At 48.3% G+C, this 24,574-nt stretch overlaps 11 protein-coding genes across 11 annotated transcripts; 5 read left to right on the top strand and 6 right to left on the bottom strand.

Annotated features, from left to right (window-relative positions):
- Nucleotides 1-603: 603 nt before the first annotated feature.
- On the bottom strand, nt 604-1,720 carry EV420DRAFT_1688421 (uncharacterized protein). Its single transcript, XM_060479306.1, has 2 exons — nt 956-1,720; nt 604-903 (listed from the first exon to the last, which is right to left on the bottom strand). Exons 1-2 carry the CDS (start codon nt 1,676-1,678, stop codon nt 790-792), a joined length of 837 nt encoding a protein of 278 aa, XP_060329744.1. The 5' UTR covers nt 1,679-1,720; the 3' UTR covers nt 604-789.
- Nucleotides 1,721-2,089: 369 nt separating this feature from the next.
- Nucleotides 2,090-4,046, bottom strand: EV420DRAFT_1548129 (uncharacterized protein). Its single transcript, XM_060473381.1, is given in 9 exon segments — nt 2,090-2,169; nt 2,232-2,613; nt 2,664-3,078; nt 3,132-3,164; nt 3,221-3,302; nt 3,354-3,381; nt 3,440-3,532; nt 3,580-3,785; nt 3,803-4,046. 7 exon segments carry the CDS (start codon nt 3,600-3,602, stop codon nt 2,232-2,234), a joined length of 1,056 nt encoding a protein of 351 aa, XP_060329743.1. The 5' UTR covers nt 3,603-3,785; nt 3,803-4,046; the 3' UTR covers nt 2,090-2,169.
- A 671-nt stretch (nt 4,047-4,717) lies between these two features.
- EV420DRAFT_493138 (uncharacterized protein) lies at nt 4,718-5,830 on the top strand. The gene has a single exon (XM_060482361.1). The coding sequence runs from the start codon at nt 5,198-5,200 to the stop codon at nt 5,504-5,506; it is 309 nt and encodes a 102-aa protein (XP_060329742.1). The 5' UTR covers nt 4,718-5,197; the 3' UTR covers nt 5,507-5,830.
- On the bottom strand, nt 5,831-7,690 carry EV420DRAFT_493137 (Alpha/Beta hydrolase protein). The gene is made up of 5 exons (XM_060482360.1): nt 7,408-7,690; nt 7,079-7,354; nt 6,911-7,021; nt 6,207-6,859; nt 5,831-6,148 (listed from the first exon to the last, which is right to left on the bottom strand). Exons 1-4 carry the CDS (start codon nt 7,481-7,483, stop codon nt 6,213-6,215), a joined length of 1,110 nt encoding a protein of 369 aa, XP_060329741.1. The 5' UTR covers nt 7,484-7,690; the 3' UTR covers nt 5,831-6,148; nt 6,207-6,212.
- A 422-nt stretch (nt 7,691-8,112) lies between these two features.
- EV420DRAFT_493228 (uncharacterized protein) lies at nt 8,113-9,369 on the bottom strand. Its single transcript, XM_060482363.1, has 3 exons — nt 8,895-9,369; nt 8,171-8,841; nt 8,113-8,116 (listed from the first exon to the last, which is right to left on the bottom strand). The coding sequence occupies exons 1-2, from the start codon at nt 9,241-9,243 to the stop codon at nt 8,375-8,377; spliced, it is 816 nt and encodes a 271-aa protein (XP_060329740.1). The 5' UTR covers nt 9,244-9,369; the 3' UTR covers nt 8,113-8,116; nt 8,171-8,374.
- On the bottom strand, nt 9,350-10,150 carry EV420DRAFT_493194 (uncharacterized protein). Its single transcript, XM_060482362.1, has 3 exons — nt 9,883-10,150; nt 9,550-9,824; nt 9,350-9,496 (listed from the first exon to the last, which is right to left on the bottom strand). The coding sequence occupies exons 1-3, from the start codon at nt 9,951-9,953 to the stop codon at nt 9,456-9,458; spliced, it is 387 nt and encodes a 128-aa protein (XP_060329739.1). The 5' UTR covers nt 9,954-10,150; the 3' UTR covers nt 9,350-9,455.
- A 912-nt stretch (nt 10,151-11,062) lies between these two features.
- EV420DRAFT_492764 (caspase domain-containing protein) lies at nt 11,063-13,117 on the top strand. The gene is made up of 15 exons (XM_060482359.1): nt 11,063-11,442; nt 11,491-11,579; nt 11,635-11,695; nt 11,744-11,806; nt 11,857-11,972; nt 12,025-12,061; nt 12,120-12,167; nt 12,221-12,241; nt 12,291-12,436; nt 12,497-12,565; nt 12,625-12,643; nt 12,689-12,734; nt 12,787-12,877; nt 12,927-12,947; nt 13,007-13,117. Exons 1-15 carry the CDS (start codon nt 11,229-11,231, stop codon nt 13,031-13,033), a joined length of 1,068 nt encoding a protein of 355 aa, XP_060329738.1. The 5' UTR covers nt 11,063-11,228; the 3' UTR covers nt 13,034-13,117.
- An 809-nt stretch (nt 13,118-13,926) lies between these two features.
- On the top strand, nt 13,927-16,645 carry EV420DRAFT_1548103 (peptidase C14, caspase domain-containing protein). The gene is made up of 15 exons (XM_060473380.1): nt 13,927-14,602; nt 14,656-14,744; nt 14,801-14,861; nt 14,917-14,979; nt 15,033-15,154; nt 15,207-15,243; nt 15,301-15,348; nt 15,399-15,419; nt 15,478-15,626; nt 15,680-15,748; nt 15,804-15,822; nt 15,873-15,918; nt 15,972-16,080; nt 16,130-16,150; nt 16,204-16,645. Exons 1-15 carry the CDS (start codon nt 14,380-14,382, stop codon nt 16,228-16,230), a joined length of 1,104 nt encoding a protein of 367 aa, XP_060329737.1. The 5' UTR covers nt 13,927-14,379; the 3' UTR covers nt 16,231-16,645.
- Nucleotides 16,646-17,649: 1,004 nt separating this feature from the next.
- On the top strand, nt 17,650-20,237 carry EV420DRAFT_1548092 (caspase domain-containing protein). Its single transcript, XM_060473379.1, has 15 exons — nt 17,650-18,289; nt 18,341-18,429; nt 18,488-18,548; nt 18,596-18,658; nt 18,719-18,837; nt 18,912-18,948; nt 19,007-19,054; nt 19,105-19,125; nt 19,184-19,326; nt 19,386-19,454; nt 19,513-19,531; nt 19,584-19,629; nt 19,680-19,767; nt 19,826-19,846; nt 19,906-20,237. The coding sequence occupies exons 1-15, from the start codon at nt 18,091-18,093 to the stop codon at nt 19,930-19,932; spliced, it is 1,050 nt and encodes a 349-aa protein (XP_060329736.1). The 5' UTR covers nt 17,650-18,090; the 3' UTR covers nt 19,933-20,237.
- Nucleotides 20,238-21,972, bottom strand: EV420DRAFT_1335334 (uncharacterized protein). The gene is made up of 4 exons (XM_060468862.1): nt 21,783-21,972; nt 21,209-21,723; nt 20,707-21,151; nt 20,238-20,660 (listed from the first exon to the last, which is right to left on the bottom strand). The coding sequence occupies exons 1-4, from the start codon at nt 21,824-21,826 to the stop codon at nt 20,513-20,515; spliced, it is 1,152 nt and encodes a 383-aa protein (XP_060329735.1). The 5' UTR covers nt 21,827-21,972; the 3' UTR covers nt 20,238-20,512.
- A 61-nt stretch (nt 21,973-22,033) lies between these two features.
- On the top strand, nt 22,034-24,338 carry EV420DRAFT_1629839 (uncharacterized protein; the record flags this gene model as incomplete). The annotated part of the gene is made up of 10 exons (XM_060476101.1): nt 22,034-22,336; nt 22,391-22,402; nt 22,457-22,519; nt 22,569-22,597; nt 22,651-22,803; nt 22,854-23,216; nt 23,264-23,497; nt 23,550-23,758; nt 23,780-24,178; nt 24,216-24,338. Exons 1-10 carry the CDS (start codon nt 22,101-22,103, stop codon nt 24,336-24,338), a joined length of 1,821 nt encoding a protein of 606 aa, XP_060329734.1. The 5' UTR covers nt 22,034-22,100.
- Nucleotides 24,339-24,574: the final 236 nt, after the last annotated feature.

Raw genomic sequence — 24,574 nt, 5'->3', positions numbered from 1 at the left:
GAAGACGCAGAAGGTAGCCAGAGCAAGGATATGGGTGCATAGAGAGAAAAGGTGAGGATAGAGGGAAGGAGCGTGCTTGGATCCAATTGACGGTAGAACTTGCAGGCTTAACGACGGTGCTGCGTCTGGTCTATGCAGCAAAACAAAAATCTCACTGCGGAAAAGACGGATCTCCCGGCGCAGGCCTTGGTACCAAGTAGAATTACCACGGATGCGGTGAACATTAGAGCAGGACCGGGATCATGCCTTCCGCACGATCCAGTAAGAACTTGAAGTATCTTATGGAGCAGTCAGACAAACTCATGAAGCGCCAGAAGAAAAGAAGCTCACAACGGGTATCGCTAAACAGTAGACGAATGGCATGTCATCGTCAAAAAATGGTTGAAATCGGTCGCAGAATTTTACACAAGTCCATGAGAGGCCGTGGGACGTTTTTAGTGTGTGAAAGGTAGCTTTCTTGTCAAGTTAGTCTAGTCATGCTTTATGTAATTTAAGAGAAATCTCACCATCTAAACTGACGAGGAAATACGATCCAAGTTGGTCGGCACCAGATTTACATGGCCGTGAAGTATCTCGTCGCGGTCGTCCTGTTTGATGCACTCAAGCTATCAAAAATTTCTGAGAGGAGCCAGTTGGGAACCAAAAATGGCAAACAAGAAAAAATGAAGCAGAGACGAAAAGAATCAAGATAATATGGGAATATCATGATGGAGGCGGTCAATCAACCAAAAGAGTCCTAAAGCAACGTCATCAACAGACGAATGATTCATAATAGCATGGCTCGAACCTCTATGTTAGGCCTTTCCTCTGCGCTTTGGCAATTTCAGACAAGAGTCTACCACGCCCTTTCAGTAACGATACGGTACGCCGATGCTCGTCACCGTAGTCAGTGTCGTAGAGCGCCTTTACATGGCTGTCAATAACACATAACGCGACCATGGATAGGGAAACTCACACTCTGGTTGCTTCTCGAGTGTGATTGCATGCTCGAGTGGGCTCCACTTGATTCAAACGATTCGACTTCCCAGTCCTGGTCCACAGGCTCAATCATGCCGGTACGTCTCACGGGCATTCTAACAGGTGTCTCCCAGTCTTGTTCCTCGTGGAATAGAGACAGTGAAAGTGCCAAAGGTGAGGGTACCTCGTGAATGCATCTCGGAGACGTACGCTGCGAGAGTTCTGGCGAGGCAGCAGAGTTGCTGATACTCGTGTTGGACTCTACGACAGATGCGCCAGTTGAGAAAAGGGAGCTTGAAAGAGTCATCGTTGTCATCGTCGACGGGCTATGCGCGTCTCTCTCTGCTTGTATGAGTCCTGCCCGCCGTCCAATCCAACAGAGGGCCTCCGCGACGAGCGTAACCTCAGCGTACTCTCCAGCCGCCAGCTCCCTCGGGTCGACGCCGCTCAGGCCCATGTCATCGTTCTTGAGAATATCGGTTTCTAAGACGCCTAGAAAGATCTTCATGCATTGCACTCGAGCATTGAGAGCTTCATCGCGCCGAGCAGAAGATTTCGACACCGCTGCCTGGCGTATACTGGGAGAAAGCGGGAGCCGTTCGGATAGAAAACATTCTAGGATTGCAAGGAGAAGTGAAGGAGTAAGGTCTGTAGGAGATTGGATGGGAATTGGAATTCGAAGAGTGGCGAGTAGCTCGTTCAGTTGGTTCACCAGGTCCATGTTATTCAAACTCCGAATTGTAACTCCGCTATCCCAATCAAGATTAATGACGCGACGCGACTTGATTGACGTCGCATTTTGGCCCGACATGAGCCATCATACTGTATGAACCGCATTCGAATGTTATCTCCAGCACTTCTGACGCGTCAACGTTTCAACACTCAATTTTACTGTTACTTGAAACTGACTAGCAAGTTACAGACGACCTTCAGGGCCCGATGCTCTGCGTAGCAGATCAGATAGGAATTAGACAGGTGAGATTTGGTCACCAAAAACCGACGGAGTTATCTTTCTATTTTTCCGATTTCTTCCGCATTTTTCTGCAGGCCATTTTTCGAAACTGTGAGCTCCTGGCTTCCCCCGGTCGAAATGGTACAATATTACCTTCTAGACTACAACGGCCTGGTACCGTTAATGTCTTGCAAAAGGAAAGAAATTGAAGCCGCGCCTACAATACCCATCTTTGACCGCATCGTATTTCTCTGCGATCTTATATTCATTGAATATGAACTAACGAAGGTACTATTTTACCGATAAATTAAACACCAAGGAACTATACAATCGCATCGTTCTTCTTCGCACCGTCATCCCAGACCTCGGACTCTTCCTCCCTTCTCTTCAGCGAATTCTCATCTCCCACATCCTGCCCCTTGTTCATATCATCGATGACGAACCTCGGCGTCACAATTCCCTGCGGGCGCAGATCCCCCAGCTCGTGCTGTTCAACATGTACGAAGACCTCAGGACGCGTAATGGTTCCGGTCCCTTTCCTTCCTCTGGACCCGGACCCAATGACGCCCGACGTGCTAACTAGCCCACTTTGTGAATGAGAGTCCTGGTTCGAGTTCGAGTACGACCATCCAGAACGAGAGTTGAGCGAGCTCATGAGCGTGTTAGTGTACAGTTTCCCGAGCATTAAGTTGAACAATATATGCCTGGACGAACGTTATCAAAAAAGATCGCATAATAACGATAGTGCACTCACAAGCCCGACGGATCGACCAAGTAGACAATCAAATCAATGATGGCTATGATACTTGTGATCAATCCGGTTTGGACCGTCGCTCTGATAATCCTATCGACCAATTCATCCGAGCCTTGGAAACCCGTTTTGTGCTTTCTCAGATACCACACCAAGATAGCAGTGATGGTGAAATCCCCCACGCACGCAGAGACGAGCCATACGATCACAACCGACTGGAATTCTTGGAACTTTGTGAAAGTACCGACGGCCACGGACTCAACGGCGGCTGCGATGGAGGCGCCGGTCCCAGCTAGGGCTAGGACAGCAACGAGAGAGCCGAGATACCAGTTCGATGTGAGAACTTTCACGCGCCACGCGAAGAATAGCTGTACAGCGCCAGCGATGATGCCCGTCAAGGCAGGGTCGGTGGCGAAAACTATGGATAAATGAGTTCTGCTGGTACATTATTCGCTATTGCCGAGAACTCACGCCAGGTTGCGTTGGACAGGTAAGGAACGTCATCTATGGGCCCCTCCATTAGCGATGGTTTATGCAGGAACAATGTGCACGGTACAGACCAAAATGTTTGATCAGCGCGATGTATACGTACGCCATGAGAAGGATAGAATTGATTAAGTTGGTCAGGAATAAGAAGACAACCTGAACGCCACTAGTTAGCAAATAATCGACCATGGACATTGAATAACGTACGAAGGCTTTCATCCACAGCCTGTCCCTTCTAAATAGATTGATATCCCCGTTAGATCTTAGTATATGCGAAAGAGTAGAGGACGCACTTTTGATACGTCGTCATGTAGATATACACCTGCGCTATTGCTACTCCAAACAGCGTGGTATTGATCATTAGGCCTATGAGCATTGGCCCGTGGCTGAAATAAATCGTCAGACCGTCTGACGAGAAGAAAAGAGTGCTTACGCGACTTCGGCCGGGTTAGTCATTTCTGCCGAGGATAAGGGAATGAATTCGTACAGAAGAGAGTTGGACCAAAGCAAAGAAAGATCAAGCCTCACGAACTGCATTATAAGTTATTTGTTGCATAGGGGGGGCCCTGAAGTACGGAGCAAAGTCGGTCCTTGATCGACCTCCTGTGAAGAATTGGTCAAGCCATAGGAGTACATTCTAGTACATTTTGGCCTGCAGCTTCAGCACCTCAGCTTTAGTATACCATAAATATCTGCCATCAAAGCAGCGAAGAGAAAATTTTAAATGGTACTCAAAGGGTGATGCAAATTTTGAGCCCGTCAGACTCGAGCAGACTTTCAGCCTCCTGACTAGATTCTGAATTAAGAGAACATAGGAGATCCAAATAAGCCATGCGGAGAAAACAGACAGCAAAATATAAGCCACAGGGTGAGAGGGATTCAGAGTCGGCGTTGGTGGGAGGCTGTGGGAGGCAAGCGGAGTCAGATTCCAAAAATGGAGAAGCCGAGGTGAATTTCAATTTGCCGCGGTATGTGGCTGTGCTGTTGCTTCCTATCTTCGTTCCCGCTGGGATATCACTAACGAGCCTCTATTCCTAGCGTCACTTGAGAACCCGGTGCTATTCAAAATGTTGCTCTCCCTTACCAATTAATTGCAGCTGTGGAAAAATGTCCCTTTTTGCCTATATTTCGAGCAATTAATTCAATTCCTGACTCTGTTAGTGAGCCACGATGGCACTCATTTATCTCTTCCTATCCTACCTTCCGGGTCCAGAAATGTTTACCCGACAGTTTCCCTGCCGGCTATCACTTGTCACTGGTCACCCTTCAACTCCTTTGTCCAAGCCTGAAGGAACCTGATTTACATCGTATACATAGTAGCCCGATCGCACTTGATCTGCTCTTACGCCTGGCACGGTCACTACTCAAGTAGAGAAAGGTTCCTCAAGGGTAGGTCACTTCGCCAGGGTTTCATACACGGGCATCCGTCTGACGCTAAGGGCTGATGCCGGCGCGTCCAAGTCACAATATTGAATGTGTACCTCCTCTCTGCGATCAGCCTCCTTGATCGTATTTCACTTACAAAGGTACCATCAGCATATGTTGCTCAGGGCGGACCGTGGTCGCGTGGTAAGAAGCAAATCTCGTGGCTGTCGAAGGATAGAACCAATGGCCGTCTGACGGTGTCACCGCCACCTTCTCAGTGGCGGCTATTCTCGAATGTAGACGATTCTTGCCAGCTAATAACTGCTCTTCAAAGACATTTAATAGGGCTCGGCAGTGACGCTCGTTTAGGTCTCAGATCTCGGGTGCTGGTATCTATCTTCTAGCCACATAATGGAACATACTTTGCAATTATCTGTTCTGACCCTGTCTCGCGTAAGTATATTTATCCACTATCGCGTTGACTATTGATTTTAGAATATCAAGACGTCATCGAGAGAGACTATGGATCCCAAGCAATTCGAAGGCGTACCAACTCTCCATGCGAAGGTTTTTCTGACATCAACATGACGCCTTGCTCCACCTCCTTCGATTCTTAAAAGATTCCACCCTTCTGAGCAGTCCCGCATCGTTCTCCTGTACCAACTAGTACTGGGCTCATCCTTACCATGGCCCAGCCCAGTGAATTCGAATTCGACGCCGCATCTGAATCTTCCCGTTCTCCATCGCCTGTTCCTCAACGCAGGATCCGCCGTCGCAACCATCGTCGAGGTAACAACGACCAAAACTTGGGAGATGGTGGTGGGGAAAGCCTCTCAGGTTTGGGGGGAGCTGTGAAGGGAGTAACAGGTGGTCTGGGAAATCAGCACTCTGGCGGCGGGAAGAACACCTTAAAACTCAGACTGGATCTCAATCTCGCCGTGGATATTTCAATCAAGGCGAGGGTGCATGGTGATGTTTCGCTTTCGTTGCTGTAAGTATATTCGGTCACTTGCTTGGACGCCAGTTCATTGATTTGCTAGCGGCTGAATTTCATTTTCATAGTGCTTGATTTTCATTCGAACAGTTCGCGGTGTTGGTCGAGTAATTAAATATCGGACGTTGACTGATGCAGTAAAGAGAGTAGCTTACGATGGTTAAAAAATACAATATATGGCCTACATATCCCGATAGCCATACATACATCTATTTTATCGTTTTTCATCCACTACGTATGAATGGAAAGAATGGAAAGAAAATCAAAGGATTATGCCAATGGAGCATCTACTTACGGAGTTGAAGTTGTTTACGGTACGTCTGATACCCCACCTGAACGTTTATACTACTCGTGGTCCCACTGAAACGCCACCACCATTAGAGTGCCACCTCTGTCGTCAAAGCTAGCCTCATTCAATATGTCTAGAATAACTCAGTGAATGGCGCTTTTGATTCCCTCGGATGCAGTAGCACGTCATTGGCGTCAAAACAACGGTAGGACCTCTTTGATAAAATATACTACTCTATGTAGCGGTATCTGACAAGGACCGATGATATACATATACGCAGAAGCGCAGTCGAGCATCACCCTAAGCATGCGCGTATACGATTGCTCTAGGGCACTGATGCAAAAGATGCGTATCCTGAAAACAACAATTTCAGTGTGAGATGATATCCACTATTAATATAGCAGAGACGTACCGAGAATTACATCTCACGACGGAAAGCTTCAGCCAGCCACTCTATGATCACAGGTGTCATCCCCTCCGACGGCTCTTTCCCTACTATAAAATCCGCTAATATACCATCATGCACGCCCCCTGGCTGAACAACCATCCTAACATCTCGATGGTAGTCTTTCAAGTGCTCCTCATAAAAGAAGCGATGTGCGCCAGCCATACACTCTACCTCGCCCGAAAGCATAAGCACCCTTCCAACCACCGCCTCCACGTCCTTAAACCACCCTTTGGGTGCACCCGCAGGCTCGACACAAGCCATATCCTCCGGGGTATGCGGGACATCCTTGACGACTAGCTGTCCCCATTCACAGAGCGTACGGACACTGACATCGTCCTTGGGATCGTTCGCCTGGGCCTCGTCGGCACAAACGTCACCGCTGGGGGAGACCCATGGTGACATAAGGCATGCACCCCGGAAGCGGAGGGACGATGACAATGGGTCGACAGAGGATAAAGGATGTAACATGTGTGAAAGAATTTGCAGGACGAGGTTCCCACCCGCAGATTCTCCCATAAGAATGATGTTCTCGGATTTGATACCGCAGTTCAGAAGGTGATGGATCGCGGATATTGCTTCACGTAATGGATCAGGGAACTTGACGTCCGGAATGAGATCTGTCAAGGGAGAAGATTAGAAGGACGAGAGACGGAGGAGCGTTTGCGTACTGTAGGTCAAAAGAGCGATATTTACGTGGACACCTTCTGCCTCTAGTTGCCGCTGCACATATAGACAAAAGTCAAACGTGCCAGGAGAACTGGGCAGGACATATCCGCCACCTACAAGTGAAGGTTGCGATAAGTATACGTTTCCCGCAAATCCCAAAGATGACCTACCATGGCAGTAGAAGATAACGTTGTCGGTTTGATGTGTGCTAATCCACATTAGACTGGCGCCTTTTTCTGGAAGTTCCTCGACTTTAGTCGGAACCCCTCGCTCTTTCGCCCATCCAAGGTACTGTTCCAAATTTCTCGGCGACAAGTACTGGAGCTGACGTAAACTCAAGTAATCCATGAGATATCGACCTGCTGAAAGCGCCAAGACGACCTTGAGAGCCTTGCATCGCCGGAAGGAAAACAATAGAGTGAGAGATTGCCCGCAGAGATAGAAGACTTGATAGGAAGCGTGAGGAGGGGCACAAGTCGATGAACCAGTACGAACCTACCCAAGGATGTCAGAACCACGAACAGTCTCAACTTTTCTAACCGTGTGAGGCGTCCATACTGACTATCAACAGTCATGATGGGGGGTAGATGAAGTACACGGGTCCCACGATCATCTTTAGAGAGATAGATAACGAATCCTGCGCTACTGCGTAAGGAAATACTGCCCTGATTTCGTTACAGGATCCGTGGTTCGTTCAATCCATACGGAATATTCCTGCAGGATGGCCTGAACGACAGTACTGGTTGTGTTTTCTCTGGGGGACGGTAGCGATTCGAGTCGTCCTTCGGTGATTCTTGTCTGAAGGGAGAGGAAGGCCGGGGAAGTAGGTATATGACAAGAGAGAAGAGACTGTGATGGGTACCCCTCGATAGACAAGCGACGTCGGTGTTCCCTGCCTTTGACGAGAAAGATTTTGAGGGAAGAATTGAGCTGGTAACAGCCATCCTGATGATCTAATTCATTGTCAAAGGTGTCTGCTATTTTCAAACCTGGTCAAACACTTTAGAAATTTGTATGTATACACAGGTCGTCGTCGACGTACCATGCGAGCGGATATCCTCAGAATTGGAAAGGGGGGCGCCCCGAATTTTCTTCAGAAATACCGCACCGCGAGGCCAGATGCTTCAAGACGAGTCCACGGAGGAGTCAACGGCAAGGTTTCGTCACCTGCCTTCGGTTTTCCTCGTTTTCAATGGAATGCCAGCTCTCTGTTAGCGGTGTGGTTAAATTTCTGTTTCCAAATGATACATCGGTGAACGCACCTAGATTCTAGATGAATTCTCCATTTCATTTCATCTACAGGCCCTACATTGTCTTCGTAGAGCCATACTGACAGCACCGGAGCTACAGGTCGCGGGATGGATTCTTCGTCGTGGTTGGGAAGATGGAGAACAATTACATAATAGATTAAGTTTATTTAAGAATATTGAACATGATTATTTAAAGACAGGCAAATATCGAGGATGTTACTTTTTCTCGATACCCTCCATCACTTGAACCGCTTTACTAGCCAGTAACCTCGTCTCTGGCAAAAGCCCCTCGTAGTGTTGTAGCTCTGCGAATCTTTTCTTCCAAAAGTGCCATCTTTCCTGACAGAAGCCTCTCTTGTCACCCTTCCACAGCTCGCCGCCCTTCGCAGGATCTCCAACACTAGGTCCAGTCTCGAATTCCCGCTCGCTTGTGTATATAAGTTCCCCACAGTAAAGGATCCACTGGACGGCAGCTGGAATTTTGGCGTCCAAGCTCTTGTCAATCATTTCCCCCCCATTCTCACTTTCTTCGGTCGGTTCTTCCAGCGCGTCTCTCAGCTGCCAGATGGCATACAGTTCAAAGTCACTGACACGAGCCGCAGTTAACCTGGCGACGAACGCATTGAGATTGACCCATCGTTCACGTTTCGACGCTCTCTCCGCATCCTCCTTCGCATCGAAAACTAGGCATATACAAAAATCAGTAGCTCTCTAATACCAAAGACAAAAGACGCACAATTCCAGCACTCCCTCATGTTCGCACCAAAAATGGGCAAGTCCTCCCACAACGTCAACCCCCAGCACTTCGATTTCTCTCCAGCATCGTTCGTCGGAGATTCCTGATGCTTGATCGCATCGACGAGCTCGACGAGTTTGCTATGCAAGATGTCATCGCTGCTCTTCGTCCTCTCTGCCCTATCGTTGATCGCACTCCACAGATCCCATAGCCTGCCTTCCGCATCGTCACCAAAGTGCTTAGGGTCGCGCGCCCACTGTGTCAACGCTTCAGCGGTCACTGCAAGGTTGACGCGTCCGACGAGGTAAGCATCAATGGATGCGAGCTGCGTCTCTCCTGTGGGTTCCATAGTGGGGTATGGAAGATCGATGTAGAGTCGCAGTAATATAGGTCCGAGCGAGTCACAGCATATGATTAACACGTGTGTAAATTGCGGACCCGGAGTTTATTTAAGCACGATAAGTAGCCCCAAAAAGTTGGCAAATCAGGGTTGACATAAGATGCATCAAGACGACGCGCCTTTCTTTGCGGAACATTTTGAATGACACCGGCGCGGTATCTTCAGAGTACAGCGAACCATTCCTTGTCCACGAGAAGAACTACTATCTATGCCATCAATAATCGTATCAAAAAAAGAACTCAATCAAAGGCTCACTTCGTGTGACTTCTATCAAGATCAGCCAGAAACATACAAGCAGAACCCGTTGGGCGTAATAAAGGAGCTGAATTTGTGCCTGGTCAGCGTAAGCGCCCACATTGATGAGCTGCATCTCACAATACCACTGCCCGGTGGATCCCCTAAATACGTGGAACATCGTCGGTTCAGCGAGACAAGCCGTTCGTGACCCAAATCCCCAATTAAAATACGAGCACCGTTCCACTCGACGCATTGCTACAAGTCCGTTCCAAGGTAGAAGAATATACATCTGCCTACGGACATAATTAACAATTTTATTCACGAAGATGTGAAAAGCTAACGAGAACTCACGCAACTATAGCGGATCGCAGGAAGATGTCCAATAAACCATTATGCAGCACCCCGAAATACAGCTGTAACATGTAAGCCCTTGATCCGAGTCACAGCATATGTAAGCTCCTCGAAATTTTCGAAAAAAAAGAAAAGATAGACCAAGCACAATCGGTCACCAAGAGTTAGGGGACATCAGAAGAAAAGAAGGAGGGGGCTTTGAGAAAACAGGGAGGGGAAAAGATTGTGGTCCAGGCGCGAAGTTTGGATGATCGTAGTTCGGAAGTTCGGAACGAAGTAGCACGTGATGCGACGCTTTCTCCGACGTGGACCGTCACTGGACTAACACCGGGACCGTCCAGGACGCGACTTGAATAAGATGCCGTTGGAATTGAATACCCCCCCACATTGGGGTATATGCGCAAAATAGCTAGGTGTCACAGGCATCCCATGGATGGTAAGTTGACCGCCTTGCAAAAAACCTGGGGAACCTGAACATTTATCAGTCGTTGCAGGATCCAATCATGCTTTCGGCATCTGTTATAACTGGTACTATTGTTAGATTTAATCTTTACGGGCAGGATGACCGCCTTGCTATCGCCACCAGCCAACCAGGGTCCAAGGGTGCTGGATATCGTTCTTGTTCCAGCGATGCTTCTTGAGATATTGCCCCCCCCCCCCCCCCCGGAAAGCTCTTCGTAAAGTTCCCCAAAACATTTTCAAATGCTCAATTTCCAATCAGACCTGACTGAATCCCATACAGGTTGTACCGTAAACATGTAGGATCCTTCGCGGCATGCCATCTGAATTGAAAGGGATCTTAACACCGTGAGTACGGCAGATATTATGTCACCTTTCATGGTTCCATATGGCTTTGTTCTTTACGATAGAATCAGTTTTTCTAGTAGCAAGTCCCTTGGCCATGAGGTTTGTAGGTGCCCTGGCAGGAGGCCTTGGTTCCTTACTTCGCAGAACTGATGATAGATCCCCCGGGACCAAACATCTGCGTCTACTCCCTTCTCCTCTCTCTCTCATCTGTCTTCCTTTCCCCCCATCCTCATCATTGTTGTTCCAATGGTTCTGTGTCTTCAGACTCGATCACTTAACCGTTTTGCTACACGGGGAAGCCCCCTGCTGTCGCCGAGCGCGGCTGTGCGCCGAAAGATACGGCTCCTCGCCGCATTCAGCGAAGAGCTTCGGTACCGTCGGACCCCTTCCTACAAGCCACCGACTTTGCAGACTCTTGTCACGCGGAGACACTTTGGCTGTTAAGCATCGAGCACGGTCCAGCGTCGACTCGCCGTCCATCCTCCATTATTTCCCTATTCCTCTTCGTCCACTTCCCATCTGGACGTAGTAGTACCTTGATGATCTTCGGCTCCCGACTGATACGCTCATTGGCTTCCTCACCGAGCCATTCATTAACCGACCTCTACCAGCCCTTTTTCGGTCGCAAAGTCCAACGAAAGGCCCTCCTCATTGGCATCAGCTACGTCCAAGAAGAATATCGTTCGAATCCTGAACTTCAGCTCCCGCAAGGCCTTCAGAGGGATGTCGATGGAATACGTACCCTCCTTGAAGGTATGCTGATATTCCCCCCCGCCCGCATGCTGTCTAAACCTCCATCAGACAGATTCGAGTTCAAGAAGGAAGATATCACCGTCCTGACCGACTTCCCCGGCGTTCCTCGCGATCAATGGCCTACGAAGACGAATATTGTATGTCTAGTCGTATCGTCCTAAGTATTGATGCCTGATGTTTATTCTGCTCTAGGAGACAGCAATTCAAGACTTCGTCGACGGAGTCAAGGCTGGCGACATTCGTTTTCTTTTCTGTAAGTCACTTTCCCTATCTCCTCGGACCAACGCTTGACGTCATGTAGACGCTGGCCACGGACACCAAATACACAACGATAACAGCCGTGAAGATGACAAACGCGATGAGCGTAGGTGTACCAGTATATTCAACCACAATTTGACGGATCTTGTTTTCTAGACATTGTTCCTTGTGACGCTGTCGGTCCTGACTTCATCGCGGAAAAGATGATTATCGATGATTTTCTCAAGAATACATTGGTGATGCCCCTAGCAGCTGCAGACGCGAATTTGACGGTGAGTTCTGTCCCACTATCTTCGATATCTGCCGGATCTAATCCACCTAAAGGCTGTTTTTGATTGCTGTCACAGTGGCACAGTCCTCGGTACGATACGCTTCGTGCTCATCTCTATTTCACTTCTACTGACAAGAGATTCTTCCAGATCTTTCGCATTACCGTTGCAACGATTGCACATCTTGGACAAGCAACGGTACGTTTTGCTTTGTTATCCATTTTCAACGGTTTCTGACGAGTAGACCACAGCCCGTCGTATATACAGACATGGTTCGTAATACGACGGGAAGTGGTACCTTCCGCTGACATTCATCCCTAGTCTTTTCCACGCCCTCTGTGAACTTGACCCTGATGGTTCCCTTCACCATCAACATGTTTAGGTCTGCGGCTTCGATATACTTGGACCCGCACATAGAGGACTGCAAAGGGTTTTGCTCGCTCTCGAAGCGCAAGGGTCCAGGATACGTGGTACGTCATTTGGATCTTGTCGCAACATTGACTAAACGACCTACAACGTCTCCCTAGGTGTGCATTTCTGCCTGCAGGGACGGGGAACAGGCTTGGGGCGGCACCAGGGGAGGGGCGCTGACTAGGGTGAGATTTCTCAGAAATGTTGATCGTGAACCAAGAACACTAAACGCCGTTATGTCAAGGCATTCATTCAGGCACTAGGTGAGTTTTCTTTGACAATAAACCGTCGTTTCTAAATCGTCCCAGAGCACAATCCAAAACTCACACTCAAGGAACTAAATGTCTTCTTGCAGTAGGGATCTCTTTTCTGACTTGAACAGTATTTGTGCTAATGTCCTTCCTAGCACCGAAGTAACGATCCGCTCCAAGAATGCGGAAAAGAGGAGGAGGAAGCAGCAGAAGGCTGACCCCTCAAAGATGGTTCAACGTCTCCAGGTCAGTCGGCTATTGACTCTCTCAGCTGCTCTCTTTGACGGGTCCATAGATATCCAGCCTTTGGCCTTTGGTGAGTAGACTTCTTATGTCCGATTTCCGAGTCCCTGCTGAGCCACTGTCACGTTCAAGGATATGAACCAGAACTTTATGCTTTGAACGATGTTGTCTTATGACAGACATGTATACCCCACCGTTTCGTCCCCTTCCCATTTTACCAGCTATCTACTTGCTCTCGATCTGCTTTCTTTCTCCGCTTTGGCTCAACATCTTTTACATTATTACGTTTCGCGTTCTTGCTTTCCACTAAATTCGTCTTCTGTCCTATGCTCGTTCATAACTTTTCCCCCCTGATTGCTTACCTTGTCTCGCATAGTCTGATACCTCGCATAATCTTCTCAAGATACCTGTTCATTACCACGATCTGTGTAGCTCTAGTCTTTCCTTCCTCAATTTCATGTCTTCTCAATTTGCTTTTACTAGCCGCATTCATGGACTGATGTGAAGTCGGTCTGCGCAGTCGACCAAAATGCTGAGGCAACCAGATTCAACTGAGTTGTTAGTCTCGTTTCCATCCATTTGGTGTGATCACTCGCTACGTTCGGTACAATCGGCAGAGTTGAAAAATGGACGGCTCAGCGAAACCATGGAGCTGACCAGTTCAGCCCCGTGAAACATCTTTCTTTTCTGGACTAACATCATTATAGAACTGTTGGCGGTGTCTGATCAGTGATCGTACATATACTCTTTGCAGGTAAGTGGACCACGTTTTGCGGATTAACTATACAATCCAGGCCAAATCGGGGCCGGCATGTGGTCCCCCTGCTTTTTGGTGTCTCTTCTACGGAAAACTAGGGAACGCTGTTAGTCTGGTAACGTAGAATGTTCGAAATACATCCTCATCATTGCCGCAAGCTAGTACAATTTTGCAGACCCGCACCTCCTCAGGGTCTTCCAACCCTGGGTAAAGGAAGAGCACGGAGCTTTGCGTGGATGTTCATCCACGTTCAAAAGGATTTTCGTTTTCACCGATAGAACTAACTTCTGTTGTAACCGTTGTCCTAGTCATGCGGTCGTGACACTGTGGGAGGAATTTGCCCCTTGCTTCGCGGAACTGATGAAATAAATGGTCCACTCAATCTTCCACATCTCTCCTCTCTCTTCGACCTTTCTTTTCCTCTTGACGATTGTCTGGAAAGCTTTTTCGATGTCCTGCTCCCCCAACCCGGCCACTTATCTCTATGTTTGCTCAGGCACTTACAGCTCCTCATCCGAGATGCTATGCGCTTACCCATACCGGGAGGATCTGCACCTTCTTCCAGCTCCCCCCCCTCCTCCTCCGCTCTCCTTACCGCGGTGCCGCCTCCGCCTCTTTCCACACGGGTTCGCTGTTAGCTGTTAACAGAAACAAAACCCGCGCCCCCGATTCCTCGCTCTAGTTCTGCTCCCACCATCGTCAACCCATCATCTTTCTATTCGGCTTTCAATTTGGACGACTTTTTCCTATGTACCTCGGTTTCCGTCGTTCACGAGCATTGAATTCTGCATTTCAATCATCTTTCTCTGCTGCCTGCCGCCCCGACCGCAGACGTATCAAGGCTACGCCTGTAGTTCGAAAGGCCCTCCTCATCGGAGTCAGTTATACTTTGGAAGAATATAGATTGAAGCTGGACTACCAAGTGGAGGGTGCCCTCACCGACGTGAAACAAATATATAACATTCTCACAGGTATGGGCCTGCCTATGATCTCATACTTTTCATCCGGCGTAATCCTTTTACAGGCCCGCTGAATTTCAAAAAGGAGAACGTTACTGTGCTGACTGATGGTCCTGATACTCCCCACCATCTATGGCCTACCAAGGCTAACATTGTAAGGATGGTAACATCACCTTCCGGAGATTGTACTTACTCATTTCCTCATGTTAGGAAAAAGCGATCAGTACTTTCGTGAATGGGACCTCGTCTGGCGATATCTGTTTTCTATTCTGTGCGTCGTCGTTTGTTCCGCTTGGTTAAGACTGGCGTCATTTAATTACATCCAGACGCTGGGCATGGCTACCAGATCTACAACCCCAGTAGCCGGGAAATGGATAAGCGTGACGAACGTATGTACCGCAGCTGTGAAACCGTGCCGATTTTACTGGAATGCTTTCCCTAGACATTGTGCCGTGTGACGCTGTCGATCCTGATGGTGACTTCATCGAGGGTAAAATGATCATCGACGACCTGCTCAAGAATATACTAGTCCTGCCACTCGCAGCCGCGGATGCGAAGCTTACTGTGAGATTTCTGCTCATCGTTTACTCCAGCGATTAATTTATCTACTGCACAGGCGGTCTTCGATTGCTGTCATAGCGGGACGGTTCTCGGTATAGTTCATCCCCCGACCATCCTTTCATGTTGGTGCTCACCATAAATACACCTAGATCTCTCACACTATCGCTGCAACGATATCACAGCCTGGAAGAGGGCTGGTACGTTCTCCCGCCCATATGAAAACACCTTTCTGACTACATCCCCTTAGCTCTCCGTGTATACAGACACAGTTCGTCTCGCCACCCAATCGTCGCACCTTCTATTAACTGATGGCCCCGTTTGCCTAGTCTTCTCAAATACATCTGTCAACTTGAGCATGATCGTCCCTTGCACACTCAACTCGTTCGCTCCCGGTGTCGCCTCAAACTGGGACCCGTGTCTTACGGACTGCGGCGGCTTTTGTTTACTTCCAAAGCGCAGAGGTTCCGGATACGTTGTACGTCAATTTCCAATTATACTGTTGTGTCGCTATTCAACATGACTTGCTAGGTCTGCATCTCGGCTTGCCAGGACGAGGAATCTGCTTGGGGCGGTAAGAAAGGAGGGTCGCTAACTAAGGTAAGACCTCTCACGGCTCTTGACTTCTAATGATATTGAGCACGCATTTCCTAAGGCTTTGGTCCTAGCACTGGGTTCGTAGTTTCTCCCAGGGTATCTGCTCTGTTTTTGAAATAGTTCACAGGTCACGACCCCCATCCGACGCTTAAGGACCTGAATATATTCATTGGGTTGGTTTCTATCCTCTGATCCGGGCCCTATAGCAGCACTGAACCCTTTATAGGGCTAGAGTCAAAGTCTATTCCAATGCGATATCAGAGAATTGGAAGAAGAAGAAGAAGCAGAAGGAGGACAAGGAGGAGTACCCTTCCAAGATTGCTCAGCATCCCCAAGTGAGTCACCCCTTTGCTCTGTCGCGTTCTTCCACTCATTTGATCGTAGTTCTCTAGCCTTTGGCCTTTGGTAAGTTGAACTTCATACCCTCAGGTTTGATGCTGTTAATCTTTATGTTCAAGGACATGAAGCAGCGTTTTCTGTGTTAAATTAGGTGATCAATTTACGACACGTCGATCTTCCTTCATTGCATCCGTACTTTGCTCAATTTTATGTCTTCGAACTGCTTTGCATTATCTCCGCTCCGCTTTGTTTCCTCGCTTTGGCTTATTTTACTTTTCGCGCTTGTTTTCCGATTTTCGTTTGTCACCTGCTTTCTGCTACTACACGCATTTTTAGTTGTCCTACTATTCGTCTCGTTCGCTTGCATTGTTTGTATACTTCACGCATGTTCCATAAGATACCCTATCACGATCTGATGTCTTCAATATGTATCCTTAGTCTATTTACTTAGGACTTATAGTATGTTTCTATGTTGAATGTTCTCATCAATCCAAATTCTGACTGTAGTAAACGAAGGCGTCTATTACTGTGACACTGTCTTCTGAGTCCCTGGACATTCGCTCGGATCATTGCGAAGATAGTACCTGTTACGGCTGTCACTCGCAAGCCACATCAGGTTCCTTATACGAGGTGCCAGCATCTTGAAGTAAGTACGGATACCTCGTGAGCAGTGCGAATTAGGGGTGGGGGAATACTGCGGTAAGTCCAATAACATATTCTGTTTCTATTCTACTAAGTACGGTTGCATCACGCAGCCGACATAATCACTTTTTATTGCGCACCGCAGAAAAGCCGTTTTGAATTTGGGTGTGGTCAAGAGGCGGGTAAGCTGTAAAAGGTAATTGGCGGATAATGGTTACTACCCAGAACGCCATGAAAGCGATGGCAACTTACGTCATCATTCGCCGCTTTACACGCTTTTACACGGTGATGCGTCCCATCAACGTCCATGATCCTTTTATAATTTCCTGTGTTAGCGGACCCTTCCAGCTCCGGGATCATGTAAAGGGTCCTAGGAAAGGGCCAGAAAACTTGTTCAAGAACTGGAGCTCACCGGATCCTATTGCATGTTGATTCTTTTTCAGAAGGAAATCTCCCGTTAGCGGTCCGACTCGCCGATTCGGAAGCTGAGACCGTTCTACTTGCATTTGGCTAGTTCAAGTTACTCAGAGTACTGGTCTGTGTCGGGAGAATCTGATGTCCTGGTGTCTGTGTACGAGGACTTTTTTTTCATGTCTGATGAAGGTCAAATGTGTCTCTGACTTGGGTAAATGAATCAACAATATTTCTACGTTTCTATCTCTACAAGACTCTTTGTCAGTCCACCAGGCATACTCGATATATTCCTCGGGTAATTCTTTCGCTTTTGACAAGAGTACTTTCCTTCCGCTAGTTAACACTTCAACTTTAGGCTGTGAAATTTTGGGGTGGACGATCTGATCATCGCGGGTTCTCTATTATAATCGTGAGCGCTAGTGCGACAGGCATCTGTAACTTTCTGTATCACGCTACCCGGATTGATATGGGACTTATTTTCGGTGATAGAACTACACACTATTGTGAGAGAGCTCCGGCCACGAGTCGTATACCTAGTTGTACCCTGATGGCAGGAACTATTGAAGCCTCGGTGACGTCCCACATCGTGGCATTGCTGATGGAACCCCATCGTACGTTCAGCGCCTAAACATCTCTCTTCATCTCTTCCCCTCTATCCATCCTTCCTTTGGAGATCCTCACCTATGTCTTGTCCCCACTATGCTCCCCATGTTGGACTGACACTGGCCGCCGAGCTGTACGCTACTCCATGTGGAAGTTCCGGTGGTTGCTACGCCGTCCGCCGGTGTAAACGAGTGACAATCGTCACCAACGCCTCCTCTTAGGACGGCGCGGTCTACGCCGACACTCTTCTCGCTGTTAAGTATTGGGAAAGGGTCAGAACATCGCCTCTTCTTCTATCCACCACCATCCATCTATTTCCTCCCCAGCCACCCCGCCTGGACCACTACATGATTTCTGGAGCTGGCCGTCTACGTCCCTTCGGTCCTTCGCCGCCGCCCTCCGCCAACATCTCCTGCCGTAACGATGTGACCCGAAAGGCCCTCCTCATCGGTGTGAGCTACACTCTGGAAGAGTTTGCGTCGGGGAAGGAAGACCAGATGGAGGGCACCCATACGGATGTTGATAAATTTCGTGACCTCCTCATAGGTACGCTCCCGCCGGATACATATATAATGCGTTCTAAGGCTCCCTTTTCAGGCACTATGTATTTTGACAAGGGCGACATCGTTGTCATGACCGACGCTCTTAAGACTCCCCGCGACCTTTGGCCTACCAAAGTAAACATCGTACGTCCATACCAAAAATTGGCTCCAAATAAGGAATCTGCTCACCGTTCTTTGCTAGGAGAGAGAAATTCATCGTTTTGTCCAAGGTGCTTCCCCTGGTGACATACATTTTATTTTCTGTTAGTCCCTCGTTTCATTTGGTCGAAGACTATTTTAAATCCTTCAGACGGAGGCCACGGACATCAAAAGCCCAACTTCGACAGCACTGAAGCCGACAAGAAAGATGAACGTGGGCAAAAATCATTGGTTCATCAGGCCACTGCTTTTACTGAATCAGGAATTTTTACAGACATCGTTCCTTGTGACGCCGTCGGTCCCAAGGGATTTATTGAGGACAAGATGATCATTGACGACGTCCTCAAGGAAATCCTGGTCATGCCTCTGGCTGCTGCTGGCTCTAAACTTACTGTAAGTATTCGTTGCGCCCGACGTCTCCTACTCCATCGGCCGGCCTTGCGTGATTAACTCCGGATATTTTACAGGCTGTTTTCGACTGCTGCCACAGCGGCACCGTTCTTGGTATGGCAAGACCCTTTCCTATTCCCATACTACCCTATTTATGGCACTTTCCCCCCAGACCTCTGCCACTACCGCTGCAATGATTGCACGTCATGGACAAAGACTGGTATGCATTTCTTCTCGCGTCTACGTAACATCTTTAATTTTGGGCTTTAGTCCGCCATTTGTACAGATACAGTTTGTCATCGGTCCGCGCGTTCACTCTTTGGACCAGCTAACCTTCCCATCTACCCAGTCGTCTCCGATGCCGCTGTGAATTTGGGCCTCCTCGGCCCCCGTGCAGTCAATAAGCTGATAACTGCCTCACATTTGGACCCATATATCAAGGATTGCAAAGGGTTTTGCTTGGTTCGGAAGCGCAAAGGACAAGGATATGTCGTAGGGCACCCAATCATGTTAGACGTGATATCTCTCGGTGACTCTTGTTTTCTATGTAGGTGTGCATCTCTGCATGCAGAGACGAGGAAATAGCATGGGGAGGAAAGAAGGGAGGGTCGCTGACTAGAGTAAGCCTATTTCACATTTTTCACATTGACCTTCCTCACCCACCATCTGCTTCAACAGGCGATAATGTCAGCAATGGGTGAGCATTTTCAAAGTCTTCCGTTTACATGGTTTCCCTGATATAAAAACAGAAGCCAATCCCGAACCCACCTTAGAGGAGCTCAACGTATCGATTGAGTTCGCACTTCTCACTTTCTTTGCCGGTGTCATTGCTGAAGCTTCTTTAGCGCTACTGTCAAGGTCTACGCCAAAAGTGTAGAGCAACGAAGGAAGAAGGAGGAGCAGAACCTTCCAAAGATTGTTCAGCACCCTCAAGTGAGTCAGCATTCTGCTCTGCTACGTTCTTCCGACCGCTGACCGATTGATGTACTAGTTCTCCAGTCTTTGGCCGTTGGTGAGTCGAACACCATATACTCGGTATTCTCGTAACGTTCAACCCGTGGCATTATCAAGGATATGAAGCAGCGTTTCTTGCGTTGAATCGCGCTTATGGCGAGCTTCATAAGCCATTTTCCCATACTTTGAGTGGTTTCTTTGCTTTCGTTCGACGTATTTGATTTAGTATACGCATAAACCACTGTCTCCCTTTGTTTTCTGGATTTACGTTTTCCCTGCTTTCTTTGCACCCGTATTCATTTCTGTTACCAGTCCCCATAGTCGCATTCTCAATGTATACCGTAGGATGTATCCTTAGTTTTCCTTTCTGAATTCCATCAGGCGTCGACCCCGCTGTGACCATTGAATTCATTTTTATAGGCGGTGGAGAATGAAGACATCATTTCAGTAGGCTATGCAGCGCAAAAGAAGTTCCTTCAAGTTGTTCCACCCGAGCTCAACCTCGGCAATGAAGTCTAGATGATAACGACCCAAGATTATTTGTCAGTCAAGCTATGGTGGTATATACTGCAATAGTCGTAACAATAATTGTACATATGAAATCAATTACTCTAGGACCGCGAATGGCCTCGAGCTGAGTTAGCTGCAGTAAGTAAACCAAGATAAATGAACGCATACTATATGTGAAATTCTCGGTCATTGTTTCCCAGGTTACGAGCTTCGTCTAAGGATCATGGGATCCTTCAAAAGTATCTTCCAACATTTCTAGAGAAATATTGGGCGCAAGCCATTCTAGCGCAGCATCAGTCGAGCTGACTGAAGCGCAGCGCTTGTAATATCGTTCCGCAATAGCAGCGAAAGCAACGTCCTCGCTGAAAACACATCAGTACAAGTTGACAAGATTGCGGCACCTCGTACCTCTTCACAGCTTTCCAGAAATCCTTGAGCTTGTGTAAGACCTGACAAAGCTTCCAACCCTGGGATACGCAGAACTTGAAACGCTCGGCTTCGACGTTGGAGTATTCGACCTTAACCGTACAGTTCCAGCCGTAGGTGAGCCGCCAGGAGTTGGCCATGATGGGGTAAGATATAAAAGGCAGTTCTATAGGAGAAAGCTTGACTGAGAGGCACCTCCGATCGCCGACCCATCTAAGAGAGTTGGCCTGAAATTCCGAAAGAGGACTTGTGACTTCAAACACGGTCACTTCGGAGAAGAGTTCCCAGCCACGATCGATGTACTTTTGACGTCCTGCATCTTGGGCAGAACCGTCGGTGCGAATGATGAGGCCCCGTCTTTGGTGGAATGTGCCTCTGGGGTAGAGGGAATAGGTGTGGGTGGCAGTGATGATGTTCATAACCGTGGCTGGAAAAAAACCTTCATTAGTATACAGCAGGAAGGGCGAATTAGAGTTTCACTTACTGCAGTGGTACGCCAAAATAATGTCCATTGGAGAGTTGAGCGCTGACATTAATTGAATCTTCTTCCCGTTGCGATCTAAGTCGTAGACTTGCATTATCCCGCGAAGGTTGTAGACTTCTTGTTCAACAACCCTCTGGTTGATATCTTCCGCGATCTCGTGAAAGGGCTTTATCTGACTCTCCCGGGGACAAAATTGATAGCCAATTCTGAGAAAAAACTCTCCGACCTCCCTGGCGTACATGAAAGGAGTGTAGATGTCAAGATCTGAATCGGGATATGTCGTCCGTTCTAAGAATTGTAGAACAGTGGATCCGGAGATGAGGGTTCCAGTCTTTGCTTGGATCAGGCGAAACTCCAAGAGTTCCGGTTCGGAGAAGTACGAAACCATGAGTTGTATGAATTCACTCCAGAAATAGGATTCGACGATGGTCTTCCTCTTTCGGTCAACCCTTCCGAAACAGATAACATCCAAAGGAGAAAGGTATGACAAAATCAGGGCGTATACTTCAGGAGGACTGGAATATTAACGCGTAAAGAGTGAGGAAAATCCATCCGGTTAGCATAAAATACATACAGGTCGCGGAAAACACGACGGGGTAGGAAGTGATAGATTGGCATAGCTTCAACAGTGTCGGGCCCCTCTTTAATAGGTGCAACGTAAGCTAAGCAAATAACAGTAGTAGGACAGGAACCTGGTATGTGAATTGAAAATTTTCGCACTGCTCGCCGAAGTACTGGAAGGTTAAAAGAAAGTCGCGACGACGCGCTCTTTATCCCTGTTTAGACGGAGTTTGAAGTTATAGGGGCCATATCACGTGCCTGCTTCCTCTCTATCCCAGACTCCCATCCGTTGCGACCTCCTGCTCACCGTCTACGACGACGACGACCCTTCATGCCTCCCAGTTCTCTCTCTCTGAAGCAGAGACTTGCAGTATTATCGATAGCACCGTCTGCACCGTCAGCTCCTCATGGTCAGGACACGCCTTTACGGTCACCCAAACGGAAGAGTTTCTTCAATGTCAGTGCTCCCTGGAATAAACGGACGGAGTCTCCATATGTCCAGGAGCAGCATGCAAATATGCAGGACGTGATGGCGAAGCTTATATTCCAAGCCGGGGTCGATTTCGAGTGAGTGTCGTCGCTTAATTCTCGGATGTTCTCTCTCATCGGAGTTTGGTGCAGAACACGGCCAATGTTGGTTTATCACCACGCTACATGTCGTTAGAATATCTCATTAATCGTCCTTAGGGTCGTGCTGAATGCTTCGGCCCTCCCAGATCCGCGAGGCGTCAATTACGATCTGCTCTTGTCGTGCGTTGCTTAATACCCCTGAGATTTTCGTTCTGCTGACGGTCCGCAGCCGAATACTGTCATATTTGAATCTCTACGGTGTGTATACTGTTGCCATTATATCTTTATTGACTTCCCTAATGCTACCGCAGTTGAGGCCGACTATACTGTCGTATTCTTCGCAGCAGGTGGAAAGTACACACCGGGATGGAACTGGGTTTGGAAGGCATATCGTAGTTTGAGTCGCAAGTATAGGAAGAACTTGAAGCGACTCTTCATCGTGCATTCTTCCTTCTTTTCGAAGAGTGCGTGCATTGGTTTCCTAACATCGGCTAGTGCTCACAGTTCTCTCTAGTGCTTTTCTCTCTCGCTGGAGCAATCATCAGTCCCAAATTCTTTCACAAGATTGCTTATGTTGACACGCTCTCTGCGCTCGCGGCCCAAATACCTATTACACAAATTGACATACCGCCCGCAGTATACCAGGAAAACTCTAAACGGGAAAGGAGGATAACTCTGCCAACGCCGGCCGTGTCAAGTATCTTTGGTGTACCTTTAGAGGACCTGATGGGGTATGAGGGTGAGAATGGGGGTATCCCAAGAGTGGTTAAGGATTCCATACAGTTTTTACGTGATACTGGAATGGAAGAGGAAGGACTCTTCCGGCGGTCCCCATCGTCAGCGCTTCTGCGAGCTGCGCAAGAGGCCTATGATCGTGGTAGGTTTGTCGTCTTGTCGCTGCAACGGTTACTAAACAGTTTGTAGGAAACGTCGTGTCTCTGGAAACATTTGGAGACCCTCACCTCGCTGCTGTCCTACTGAAAAAATACCTTCGGGACCTTCCCGAGCCAATATTCCCGGAAACTTTATACCCCACGATACGGCGATGCCCTATCCCTTCTAGCGACCCTGCTGACATGGCTGCTGTATCTTTCATTCGCGAGACCCTCCTACCTGAATTACCTCCATGCGCGTACATTCTTCTCAGCCACGTTCTCCGTGAGTGACCTCGTTGTTTGACACCATTCTCCCCTTCTGATGGTCCACACAGACTTGATGCATGAGGTCTCTCTACGTTCTGCTTCGAACCGAATGGACGCCCACAACCTTGCTGTCGTGCTCACCCCGAACTTGGTTTCGGGTACCAACCCTGTCAAAGATGTTATGATGTGTACGATCCCTGGCGGACCGGCGGTTTTCCAGTCCTCGGTTCAGTCCAATCCTGCTGTGTTGGCCGAGTCCAAGACGACATTAGGAATGGTAATTAAGTTGTGTATACAGCGATACTATGAGATCTTTGACGAGGTGAGGGACCGGACAGAGGCATTACCGCTACGGCTGCCGCAAGAAGACAGCCGTGGATCGTCTGGGGCGAGTTCGCTTCTGTCAAGCCCAAAGGCGCCTGTACATGTGCTGCAGAATGACGACGAGGAGGATAGCATTGACGATGAGATGCTGGTGATGCCTATAGGACCAGCTCATGGACACCATCCAAATCCGTCGATATCGGGTCCACCGAGTGCGTGGAATGGAAGCACATTCAAGCCGCGACATCGGAGTACGTTGTCGGGAAGTTCGGGGAAGGTGAAGTCGATGCCTGATGGTGGCGGCGGTGGTGGTGGGTACCAAACGGTGACGACCAAGGCTCGGTCGATGATAAGCATCGAGAGCGGGAATCGGGTGGGCGGGCGGAAGGGGTCGATTTCGGTTGGGAGAGGGACGAATAGGAAAACTGCTGGGGCGGGGGGTGGAAGCGATTGGGATTACTGCAGAGGGGTTCTTTACTGCGCCTGTGACGGCGCCGCCGGTACCTTCTTTGAAGCATCGGACGGAGTCTTGATGATTTTTTTTGACGAATTTTTTGGATATCTACACCAGTTATTTGCTTCGCATAGAGGGTACTAATGGTGTTATATTTATTTACTGCTTCGTATAAGTATTTTAAAAGCTCGTATTCTGGGATTCCTCGGCTAGGTCGGGGTGCATTTCTTATGTTTTCGGATCAGCGCCCACTTTCAGCTGTCAAAATTGAGAGATTGATGCTACCGAATAATTCAGGGCTTTGCGGTATCTGGC

This window comes from Desarmillaria tabescens, assembly GCF_030435595.1.
Source record: "Desarmillaria tabescens strain CCBAS 213 chromosome Unknown EV420scaffold_21, whole genome shotgun sequence".
NCBI classification, from domain to species: Eukaryota; Fungi; Basidiomycota; class Agaricomycetes; order Agaricales; family Physalacriaceae; genus Desarmillaria; species Desarmillaria tabescens.
This window is presented reverse-complemented; position numbering and strand designations above follow the sequence as displayed.